General features: G+C 35.6%; 1 protein-coding gene across 2 annotated transcripts; it reads left to right on the top strand.

Moving 5' to 3' along the window:
- Window positions 1-4,460: 4,460 nt before the first annotated feature.
- LOC107664826 (proteasome subunit alpha type-6) lies at window positions 4,461-11,429 on the top strand. 2 transcript variants are annotated; one of them, XM_016455501.1, is made up of 7 exons: window positions 4,461-4,660; window positions 5,622-5,716; window positions 5,950-6,031; window positions 6,114-6,269; window positions 9,643-9,821; window positions 10,932-11,026; window positions 11,269-11,429. In XM_016455501.1, the coding sequence occupies exons 1-7, from the start codon at window positions 4,585-4,587 to the stop codon at window positions 11,324-11,326; spliced, it is 741 nt and encodes a 246-aa protein (XP_016310987.1). In that variant the 5' UTR covers window positions 4,461-4,584; the 3' UTR covers window positions 11,327-11,429. The 2 variants fall into 2 exon arrangements, with proteins under 2 accessions (XP_016310987.1, XP_016310988.1); XM_016455502.1 differs by having other exon boundaries at window positions 4,581-4,656.
- Window positions 11,430-12,668: the final 1,239 nt, after the last annotated feature.

Genomic DNA, 12,668 nt, shown 5'->3' with positions numbered 1-12,668 from the left:
ATACTTAAAGTATGATGTAAAGTTCACTTAAAGAAAACTTACGAGTATACTTGCAGTATAAAACTACTAAACTAGTAGTTTACTGAGACTATACTTCAAAGTGTACTAAAATGCTAAAAACGTATTTAATTAGTAAACTATCAGTATACCTGTAAGTTCACTTTTAGTATAGTTGCACTACAAGCTAAAAATATTGATGTAAACTAGTTGTGTACTCAAAGTTTACTACTGTTATACATAAAGTATTCCTTAAAGTTTAATATCTTAAAAGTATACTTTTATGTACTAGAAAGTGGGCCAATTTAGTCCCAAGGAGTATTGGAATAGTACACTTACAAGTATACTACTAGTACACTGATATTTGTATACTTACTACGTAAAGTATACTTAAAAATATACTTGAACTTTACTTAAGTATACTTAATAAAATAAACTTGAAGTATACTACTTTTTGGTAAGGGTTACTAGGCTACTCTTTTGCTGTACTGTTTTTCATATACTATATAGTATGGAAGTAGGCATATTTGGACGCAGCGTCTGTTTACATGCACTACCGTAATTGCAGTACTTCCTTAACTGCATCATAAGGGTACATGTAAAAATAGTCAGTTGTTTCATTCAGAGAATTCACCGTTTTTTGTTTGTTTTTTTCAAGGAAACTTTATTGAAAAGAAGTCCGCTACCATTTAAAAAAGGAAAGAAAGGAACTCCCCTTATCTCTAATGTGGTAGCCTACATGTGTGCAACTGCTGACGCCACTGGAGCGGTACCCTTAAAAAGAGCCCCTGGAGAGGCACGGTTCCTTTTACACATTGTCACATGTAGAACATAAAGAGATGCGAGTCTTGTTTCATGTCTTGGGGGAAAATATGCATATCCACATCAAAGATTTGTGGTAAATGCTTTTGTTACATTGCGCACTGCATCGACCAAAAGCCCCGTTCCCATAACTCAAATACCCATTTTCACACATTTTGCAGAGCGTGCTGTAAGCGTTGGCTTTTTTGCCTTTTGATGTATGTTTTCGAGTCGGCCCTCTACAAAAACCATCAAAATACAGACTTGCCGTCAGTGTGAAGGTGTAACAGAAGTAGCAGATGTTGACACCAGTAGAAAAGCATTTGCCCGCTGAGGTTTGGTTCATGTTATATTATACGCCTTGGTCATAAAAAGCAAATAGATACATGCATGAGGGAATTTCCCTGAGCGGCTGAACAATTACAGATGTGTAAATCCCCACTCTATGTCCTAGGCCAATCTCTTCTCTTTGACAGGAGCACAATATCTTCGCACCGCTCTGGGAAGCAGCTGGCTACTCATCTGAAAGCAGCTTTGTACTTTCACCAAAGACAGTTAAACAAACCCGTGATCAATTCGTAGGTCTGTGTCAGCAATATTATTGTTTTTTGCTGAAGCGCTCAGCGGGCTTGCATGCTTTCTGGGATACGCATTATCACGCACCTGGGCCAGACATGACAGGGAAAGTTCAGGGGATTTTAGAAAAGAGGAACTGTAACTATTTAAGGGAAGCTGGTGAAATATAAGAGAGTGAATGTTATTCAACACTCTATGTGCCCTTCACTACACTTCACAGACTTACTAACTACACCTTGCTGAAATGATTTGGTTACCTCGTTTAACTTTTATAATACATGTTTTGGCAGGATGAGTGGTAGATTCACAAAAGGTTGTTTGTGGTGAAAGAAGGTGTTCTTCAGATGATAAAAAGGTAAGAAAGAGATGGTTCTATAAAGGGTATATATATATATATATATATATATATACTGTATATATATTCCCCACTAAATTCCCTTTTTAAAATTCCCATAGAACACAAGTGACCACACATTTATTTTTGGCACAATCCATGTATGGTCAACAAAATTCCAGCAGCATGCGGAGCTTCAATAATGACTTCATGTTGACTGTGTGAGGGGAATTTTGGGATATTCATGATTCACTCGCATTGGCTTTACTAAGCGTTGCCATGTCACATCCATAACATGTCAGGACACATGTCCACTCAGTAATGACTTTCAGTGAATGACTTTCGTCATACTTGACTCCACCAAAGCATAACAGCATTTGTCATATTTCATAGGTGCAATCAAGATCATGTAATAGAGCAAAGTCAGTTACAGTGTTTTGCTGGGATGGCAGAAACAAATCCCTTGAAAATCAAAAGGAGGTTCAGTTTTCAAGCCTATATTCAACCAATTTCAAGCTAATGTGAAATCTGTAGACAACTAAATTTGCAGCACCTTAAGCCATAATCTCAATTCTGCAGAGCCCTCGCAAAACATTTGCATTAAAACCAATTAAAAAAAACGTATAAAACTTTGCATGTTAAAAGGAATAGTTCACCCAAAACTGAAAATTTGCTGAAAATGTATTCACTCTCAGGCCTTTCAAGAATTTGTTTTTTTCATCTGAATGGATTTGTTTCTTACAAACATGCAGCTTTTCTCTTCTCAATAAGACAATTGATAGACAGGAGTCATGTGGATTACTTGTGGATTATTGTGATGTTTTTATCAGCTGTTTGGACTCTCATTCTGATGGCACCCATTCACTGCAGAGGATCCATTGGTGAACAAGTGATGTAATGCGAAATTTCTCCAAATCTGTTTGATGAAGAAACAATCTACTAATCTACATCTTGTATCAGTACATTTGAAGCAAATCTTACTTTTTGGGTGAACTACTCTTTTAACACCAATTATAACTCTTAGTTTGTAGTCAATATTATGTGTACAAATCTCTTGCTGTAACAGAAGTGACTTCATTCACTCTTTTCATTACAGATTAATAAAATGGGAAGTGGTGACAGGGACTTTTCTTTTGGTGATTTCAGGTTGATTGTTAAAAATGTCATTGATCTTTGATTTATCTATTTTCACACACGCTCTATTTATAGTCATTATTTTCCATTTATAGTGGCTTTATTTTGGACATGACCATTATGAGTGTTCTGGTATTTACACGCTTCCAGATTCACACTATCGCAAAACTCGATCTGCGCAGGTACCTGTGGAAAGGCTGTGAGAGAGCAGGAAACATGACATACTCCCACAGTTTAACTCCGAAGCTGAATTGGGTCACAAGGGGATTTCAGTGTGGTAGCTGTTTTAGAAATGGTCCTGTTTCTCACCAGTTTAAGCACTTCAAATACTTTTGGTACATTTCTTTTCTGCGTTTGTCTATGAGAAAAACACCACTCTATTTCTGGGCTGAAGTAAATAAAAATACACATCGAATGCTTCTTTTTTGCCTAATCGGCTTGCCTTAAAGCATTTCATTTCTCTGCATGAGCTATTCTTCTAAGAATCAAATACCAAAACCTAAAGGAAGTGAGTTGAGATAAGTTTGAACCATTTTCTCTGAAACAGAACATTCTTATAGATAAGATAAGGGAACATTCACAACCGTGTGGTCAGCACCTTCTGAAACGCCATGACCGGACAGCCAAACATGTACCTCAGAGGTTTGGGGTCAAGAACATTTCACCTCAGATTCATAAATATGTATTTAAGAGATAAAAGTTTGCTTTTATTAACTCTGAGGTAGTATTATCTTTGATAAGACTATTAAGGTCCAAAGGTCTATTCTGAGAATAGTGTGAAAAACAACCACAAATAATATATGTGTAATCAGCTTTTAAATCAGTTAATTAAACGTTCTAATCAGAGTTCAAAGAGAGGTTTTAGAGGTTAAAATGGCAATATTTATGTTTTTGCAAAGCTTTTAGAGCAATGGAAAAACACCAGGTTAAAAATGTATATAAAATGTTTTATAAATGTATATAAAATGCAATTAGTTGAGTGCTTTTTGATAGTAAGCACATTTTCTTTATATGTACGTTTTTAATAATTACTTATATTGTCTTTAAAACATAGTTAAATTCTGCTGCCAACTGTACTTACAAGAATTTATGGTAAACAAACAAACAAAAATAAATACATAAATACATGTCCATTTGTAATGATCAAGTTGCAATTTAGGGCATTTCAAATATATTAACTTCAAATAAAATATATAATTACACACTATAGTTAAATTATAATCAATAGGCCTACTTTTGGTGAACAAATGAAAATAAGTGCTATTGCATAATTAAAAAATGATTAAAACAATGATTTAAAATGTACTTTAAAGTAATACTTTTTAATTTGACATTTTCACAAAATGCTCTTTTTAAAAGTCTACTTAAGTGCGTTAAAAACATAGTCATGGAAGTAGCCTATAGGCTACTCTATTTACGTACATTGAGATGCACCTGTGTATATATATATATATATATATATATATATATATGGCCTTTTATTTCATCAGTATTATATTATTTGCAAGTACAGTAAAAAATAAAACATAAATTAGCGGGCCAACAGTCTTGTAAACCGAGAAACACATTATATAACATTTCTTTAAGTGCAAAATTGAACAAGTGACTGCACACCTTCGAGTCCGACAGTGAGTGACCCGGAAAAACAATTCACTGCTTCCGGGTCATTCGTTCTGCATGTTGCTATTCTGTATAGTCTGCAACCCTTTTGCAATTTTACGGTTAATACGTTTATTCTAAACATGTCGCGGGGTTCTAGCGCGGGGTTTGACCGTCACATCACCATCTTTTCTCCGGAGGGAAGACTTTACCAAGTAGGTGAGTACGGACGACTTTATTTGACTTAGATAGGAGCTAGTAAGTGCACAGTCATGTCGCCTACAGAGCAGCTCACGTTCACTCCCTCTTACACCAACAGTTAGTATCAACTCTTATTATTATAATTCTGTCACATAAAATGTCTTCTACCTGTAAGTGCGTGTTTTTTCTAGTTTTTAATATAAAGTCCCATTTAGTCTAGTAGCTAGACCGTTAGCACTAGCAGAGAGTGAGTGATGGAGAATAGGCTCAGTGATGTTTAATAATGTAATAATTCTATCACACATTTACTGATTTCAATTTAAAACTGTTTTCTATATGTATAGTACTTGATCTAATGCAACAGTGATGTGCATTGATACATATGTTGCTGAGGCACCAACATATTGGTTGGTGAGGTTTTCTTTACAAAAATATACCATGGTTATGCACCAAGTTTCCGCCAAAATGCCACAGTTTTGTTGAACAATTTATGTAAACAACTTGGCAATAACAATATATCTTTGAAATAGCACGGTAGTATCAGGTGCATAAAAAGCATGAATAATTAAAAAATAATAATAATGATAAAAATGAATGAATAAAATCAAAGGACCGGGATTTTTCTTGTAAATCACATTTGATTACATTTTTATTTTTCCTTGTGGATTTTTTATAAGCTAAAAACTTTGTAAAATACACAAACTACTGTAGTTAGTACATTGTTTTGATTGTTAAAGCATAATGGTAGTAGAATATTATATTTCTTTCAACCAGTCTGAGAAGCAGCTTTATTTAATTTGTGTATTTATTTTTTGATATGTAATATTATTTTTTGTTAATCTCCAAACTTTTTTGGAGTTTTTGTTTTTCTTTTCTATTGAGTGTTGAAGCTTATTCCCATAGAGAAATGTGCCAAATTTTAAAATAAATTTGCTAGTAACTTTTAACATTCTAAATAACTTTTATTACATTTTTCCAGAATATGCGTTCAAGGCCATAAACCAGGGTGGTCTGACATCAGTTGCTGTTCGGGGGAAAGACTGTGCAGTAGTCGTCACACAGAAAAAAGTCCCAGTAAGTCTGCTGTCATGTACCCTTTTTCCACCCAAATTAGGTGGAAATTCTCTCAGAATCGACTTGAGAAATAAACGATGTTGTAATCGGCTATGTTATAACCTGCCCACAAATAAAGCAACACATACAAACATTCATTTGAATTGGTTTGTGGAAAGGGTGACTTTTATTAATGTTACTGGTAAGTTGAGTTCCAGTGGTGCTGGTGATCTAAGACAGTCTGTGTTTTCCAGGACAAGCTGCTTGATTCTTCCACTGTCACACACTTATTCAGAATCACAGAGAACATCGGCTGCGTGATGTCAGGAATGACAGGTACAGATCTCATCCACATAGTCATTTTCATGATGTCTGCTGGGACTGATGCGCTCATTAATGGCTTGTGTTTTGCGTTCAGCTGACAGCAGGTCTCAAGTGCAGCGAGCTCGCTATGAGGCCGCCAACTGGAAGTACAAGTATGGTTATGAGATTCCAGTAGACATGCTTTGTAAAAGGATCGCTGACATCTCTCAGGTTTATACACAGAATGCAGAGATGAGGCCGCTCGGCTGCTGTAAGTCAACACTTGCTGAATTATTAACACACACATAAAGTAGTTTAAAGGGAACATGTCATGTTTTTGTTTCAATTTTCACCCTGATTTTTGTGCCAAAACAGTCCTTATTCAGAAAGATCTTAAGTCAGAGCAGAAAGTCTTACATTTATAAAGTCATGGCATTAAATGTTGCATGTTTTCAAAACATTTATGTATTTTTTTCCCAGTACAAATATCTAAACATCTGTAAATCAAGATACATTTACTTGAAATGAAACAATAAGATATAAAGTCTTGTATTCCAAGAAGTTGAACTAAATAAATTGAGTTTATGCTTGGAACGAGAACCAATATCTGTCAGTGGGATCAGAAAACATGTTTCCCCTTTGAATGAAATACATTTTTGTGAGCCTATTGGCAGATAATTGTTATTGTTTTAATCATACTCTCACTTCATTTTGATGAATTTCACAGAAAACAAGTTCTTATCTTTTGTCATTTTGCTTCTGAAGTAAATCTTGATTTGAGAATCTATAAGCATTTGCACTGGAAAACAAGATACTGAGAACAGTATTTATTTATTTTTATTTTTTTTTTCAAAAATACAGAGAACATCATTTTTATTTCAGTTTTAGTTATTTTAGTACATCTCTTTAAAATGAAAAACGTTGCCCAGGTAAATAGCTGAAATTAAGTTTATATATTTATATTTATATATACGGGTCAGTATCACTGTAGGGTGCCTTCTGGTGTCCTGTACATAAATAACTAATTTGCCATGATAAGTTAATAGGGCTGTGCAAATAATCGAATGCGATTTTAATGCGCATCTCGTCAGTAAAGCCGATTCTGTGATTAGTAGTAAATCTCCAGCACGTGCGTTCAGATGGAGCGGCATTTACTGACGAGATGCGCATGAAAATCGCATTCGATTATTTGCACAGCCCTATAACTTAACATAAAAATGACTATGAAAGGGTGTGTTATATTAGACTAAGTTTTTATATTCATAACAAAAGCATAACTTGGCTCTTTAGATACATTTTATAGATTTTTTTTTTGTTTTTTGTCAAATCATAAAATAAAATAAAACAATTATCCTATTAATATTTTGGTAAATAAGAGATTGTGAGTGTATTGATCAATTGGTAATAAAACAATTTTTTTTTTTTTATAAAAAAGAAGAGCTTGTCCATGTCCCTTGAATGGTTGTCCACCCTGTCATATTGGGGAATCCGCCCCTTTAAAGGGTTAGTTCACCCAAAAATGAAAATTCTGTCATTAATTACTCGCACGTTGTTTGAAACCCGTAAGACCTTCGTTCATCTTCGGAACACAAATTAAGATATTTTTGATGAAATCTGAGGGCTCTCTGACCCTCCCATAGACAGCAACGTAACTACCACGTTCAAGGTCCAAAAAAGTACCAAGACGATCGACAAAGTTCACGACAGTATCATGACGCGAGCGTGTGGTGGCGCCACACACTCGCGTCATGATACTGTCGTGAACGCATGTCCAAAGTGACGCAGTAGAGACATATATAGAAAATATAATTTCATCTTAATTTTACAATGAAAACGTATTTAACAGTAATATATATGTCCATGACAGGGTGGACATATCTTATGGTTTATGCTTTGAATAATGACCCATAATTATCTAAAAAAAAATGTGGGGGAGCTCAGCTAATATTTTTCTATAGTACTTGAGTGTCTACTATTTATGATATGACATAAAGGGAATGGGAAATTAAAACCAAAATGTTTGAGTATTGTGAGGGTTGAAAGGCAATGCTTAGTCCCATTTGAAGTTATCCTAACTGGAGTAGAAGGGCAGTTTTTAAGCATATTTTATAAATTAATTGTATTCTGAAGCACAGTATCAAAAACTTCAGTGAGATATTGGAAAAAGAACTGATCAAAATTAGAGAACATACAAGTTATTTGTGTTAATTTGGCACATGTTGCTAATTTCCTTAATTGTATGACAAACCCTATTTAACTGGCAGCATTCCTCCAATTTTCCCTGAGATTGTAAGATGGCGGGCTGCTCTGAGGTGACTGAAACCCTGCGACAGGAGGTTGTCCAGATAAAGGCCAAAACGATGACCCTTTTAGCCACTGCAAGAGAAGCTGGACGTTCCAAATCTGTGATTTCTATAATATTGCAGCTTTACAATTACATTAATTAATTCAAGTCCCCAAAAAAGTCTGGTCGTCCACGTAAGACAAATGCACGAGTAGACAGGATAATGCAGAGACTCTCAATAGGAAATCGGTTCAACACTGCAGCTGGAATTGCTTGCCAGTTCAGTGCTGAACAGGGTCTGGATCTGTCTCGGGACGTTTAAGAGAAGTCGGACTGAAAGTACACATTGCAGCATATAAAGAATAAAAAGGCTAGGCTCACCTTTGCTGAGGAGCATGTTGTGTGGAGAGAGGAGAACTGGTCCAAAGTTCACTTTAGTGATGAGAGCAAGTTTCATTTATTTGGGTCTGATGGGAAATTTTATGTTCGGCAACAGACTGAGGAAAGGCTGAACCCAGAGTGCGTAAAGAAGGAAAGGTGGAGGAGGAAGTGTCATGGTTTGGGGGATGTTTTCTGCAGCAGAAGTTGAGCCTCTTATGCAGATACATGGCAGAGTGAATTAAAATGTTTATCAGAACCTCCTTCAGCAACATGCGGTTCCTTCCCTGCAAGCATCTCCCAAACAGCCTGCAATTTTCATGCAAGACAATGCCCCCATCACACAGCAAATCAAAAGTATGTTCAAGCAGTTCCTTGAAGCTAAGAACATTGAAATGATTAAATGGCCAGGCCAGAGTCCTGATCTAAACCCGATTCAAAATGTCTGTAAAATAATGGGCGAAAAAGTTATGGCAAAGAAACCCACTACAGTCACCAAACTGAAGAGACTGGAAGAAGAGTGGTCCACGATCACACCAGCGCTGCGTGAGAAACTAGAAATGTCCAGCGGCTGCAGATGCACTGAAGTTATTCAAAGCAAGGGCCTCTACACTTCCTACTAATTTCTGACAGCTGTAACCCTCCAAACTTTTAGTTGTAATCTTCTTTCATGCTGCAGTGGTTATCTAATTTTGATCACATTTATTTCAGATAATGTTTAATTGTTTTCAATTAACAAAATTGTTTTTTAGTTTTCCTTAACTTTAATAACCTTGGTATTGTGTTTCCGTCCATTATTATTTAAATTTCCTTTACTTGGTTTTAAAAGGTGTTACATTTACCTTTATAAAACCTGCAGAAGCCCTGTTAAAAGAAGTACAAAAGCGTACAGCCTCAAGCTTTAATATTGCGTGTTGGTTGTTTGTGCACAACTTGCTGTACAAAGTTGCTTTTATGTGTTGTGTTGTCGTATCTTTTCCAGGCATGATTGTAATTGGTGTAGATGAGGAGCTCGGGCCACAGGTGTATAAGTGTGACCCAGCAGGTTATTACTGTGGCTTCAAGGCCACGGCTGCAGGTGTCAAGCAGACAGAGGCTACAAGCTTCCTGGAGAAAAAAATGAAGAAGAAACTTGACTGGACCTTTGAGCAGACAGTTGAGGTACAATCAGAATTCAAGAAAACATTTGATACAGCTTCATCAAAATTAATTCCAGCTGCTAACATCGCCCACATCAGCACCCTAGGGTGTTTAGTAGATCTTTATCTAGTCAACATAGCACCGGTTCTTTGGAATGGAAATATCAACTTCCTCTAAACTTGCTTTGCTCAATAATGTAGTTAAAGATATTACAGAAAGGATTGGTTATATATGCTTGCTGCCTGATTTATTACACAATTTCTTTGTAAACAGTATTGCTAATCTATGTATTTTGAAATCTGTGAAACAAGGGTAGGTTAAATCAATAAACTACTAGCTACTTAAAGGGATAGTTCACCCAAAAATGAAAATTCTGTCATTAATTACTCACCCTCATGTCGTTCCAAACCTGTAAGACCTTCGTTCATCTTCGAAACAAAAACAAAAGTAGCGAATTTATTCAACAATTCGTCTCCTCCGTGTCACCCTATAGCACCATTTTGGAGAGTATCACATACGTAAACAACATATGTACGCTGTTTACGTTCAGATCAAAGCGTAAACAACGTATCCGCATACGGTGCTGCGGATACGTTATTTACATGCGTGATACTCTCCAAAATGGCGCTATAGGGTGAGGAGACGAATTGTTGAATAAAGTCGTTATTTTTGTTTTCTTTGCGCACAAAAAGTATTCTCGTAGCTTTGTAAAATTACGGTTGAACCACTGATGTCACATGGATTATTTTAACGATGTCCTTCCTACGTTTCTGAGCCTTGATCGTGTTAGGATCCTTGTTGTCTATGGGAGGGTCAGAGAGCTCTCGGAATTCATCAAAAAATATCTTAATTTGGGGTCCGAAGATGAACGAAGGTCTTACAGGTTTGGAACGACATGAGGGTGCGTAATTAATGACAGAACTTTCAGTTTTGGGTGAACTATCCCTTTAAAAATGAAATAATAATTAATTTAAACTAAAAATTTATTTTTGATTTTAGGATGTGTGCTACTTTTAACTATTTTATATACATCCTAAAGCCAAAAATCTATTTTTACTGGATTATCTGTGTGTTTCACAGAATGTTAATTTAATAAGTAGATTTACACTAATAAACCATTTCCATCCACAGACGGCGATCACTTGTTTAACAACTGTTCTGTCGATCGATTTCAAGCCATCTGAGTTGGAGGTAGGCGTCATCACAGCAGAGGATCCGAAATTCAGGTGGGTGGAAGAACCATGTTCACCATCTACACGGAGAGATCTGCACTCTGTTCTACAGAAAATCCCTTCTAGAAAGGCAGTCGATGCCTTCAGTATTGATATTCGTCAAATGATGCAACATGGCTCATTTATGTCACATTTGACGTGTCCGAATGCCAGATGTGTATTATAATTAGAGCACACGGATTATATTTTACACGGTTGTGACACCTAAAATGACTTGCTCCTTTGCTCTGTTCCAGGATTCTGTCAGAGTCAGAGGTGGACACTCATTTGGTGTCTCTGGCTGAGAGGGACTGAGATCTCCAGGGTGCTGCTCACAGTATTAAGATATGTAGGATCCCGTTCTGAGCTTTTGTTCTTATGTAAATTCCCCGTTCCATTAAATACATTTTGAGAAAAATATTGTTAAGATTCCTGCTCTCTTCCTTTCTCTTTTTCTTCTCGTATAGCAGAATGTCTCTGGAGTGAATGATTTACTGGGGGAGTCCCCATCATGCACATCTTTCATTTTCACTGCATCCTGTGTTTTCCCTAGCTGATTTGACAACAGGGAAATCTTTTACAAACCTGTTTTTCATTTCGTGGAATTCTTTGTGGACTTTGAGCATGTTAAGTGTAACAAGAGTCAATTAGGGCAGACTAGAGATCATGCAAGGAACGTCAAACACGTGCGTTTGAGTTTAATCACACTGATTTAGTGATACTAGTTTAAAGTGTTTTTCGCTAACCAGATACTACTCCACTTTGTGGTTTAACTGAAAATAGTAAATCTGATCCGCAAATACATTTTTGATAAAAAAAACAAAACAACAAGAAGACCAGAAATTAATTAAAGTAATTAATACTTTAAGCAAGGATGCATTAAATTGATCAAAAGTGACTGTAAAGACATTTATAATGTTACAAAAGATTTATATTTTAAATAAAAATAAGTTTCCATAAAAATATTTTCAACATGGATGATCAAATGTTTCTTGAGCAGCAAATCAGCATATTAGACTGATATCTGAAGGATCATGTGACACTGAAGACTGGCGTAATGATGCTGAAAATTCAGCTTTGCCGTCACTGGACTAAATTACATTTTAAAGTACATTCAATTAGAAAACAGTGAATTTAAATTGTAATATTTCACTATATTACTATTTTTATTGTATTTTTGATCAAATAAATGCAGCCTTGTTGAGCAAAAGAGACTTCTTTCACAAACATTTAAAAAATATAGATGTATAAACATATATACATAACACAGACACAACCCTGGACAACAAAACCAGTCATAAGTCACTGGGGTATATTTGTAGCAATAGCCAACAATACATTGTATGGGTCAAAATTATCGATTTTTCTTTAATGCCAAAAATCATTAGGATGTTAAGTAAAGAAGATCATGTTCCATGAAGATATTTTATAAATGTCCTACTGTAAATATATCACAATTTAATTTTTCATTAGTAATATACATTGCTAAGAACTTAATTTGGACACATCAATGGAAAGCTTATTTATTCAGCTTCCAGGTGATGTATAAATCTCAATTAAAAAAAATTGACCCTTATGAATGGATCTGTGGTCCATGGTCACACACACGCACACACACATATAAATACAGTATCTCACAGAAGTGAGTACACCCCTC

This window comes from Sinocyclocheilus anshuiensis, unplaced genomic scaffold (genome assembly GCF_001515605.1).
Source record: "Sinocyclocheilus anshuiensis isolate Anshui unplaced genomic scaffold, SAMN03320099.WGS_v1.1 scaffold135, whole genome shotgun sequence".
NCBI classification, from domain to species: Eukaryota; Metazoa; Chordata; class Actinopteri; order Cypriniformes; family Cyprinidae; genus Sinocyclocheilus; species Sinocyclocheilus anshuiensis.
The sequence above is the reverse complement of the archived record's forward strand: the minus strand, read 5'-3'. Positions and strand labels throughout refer to the sequence as shown.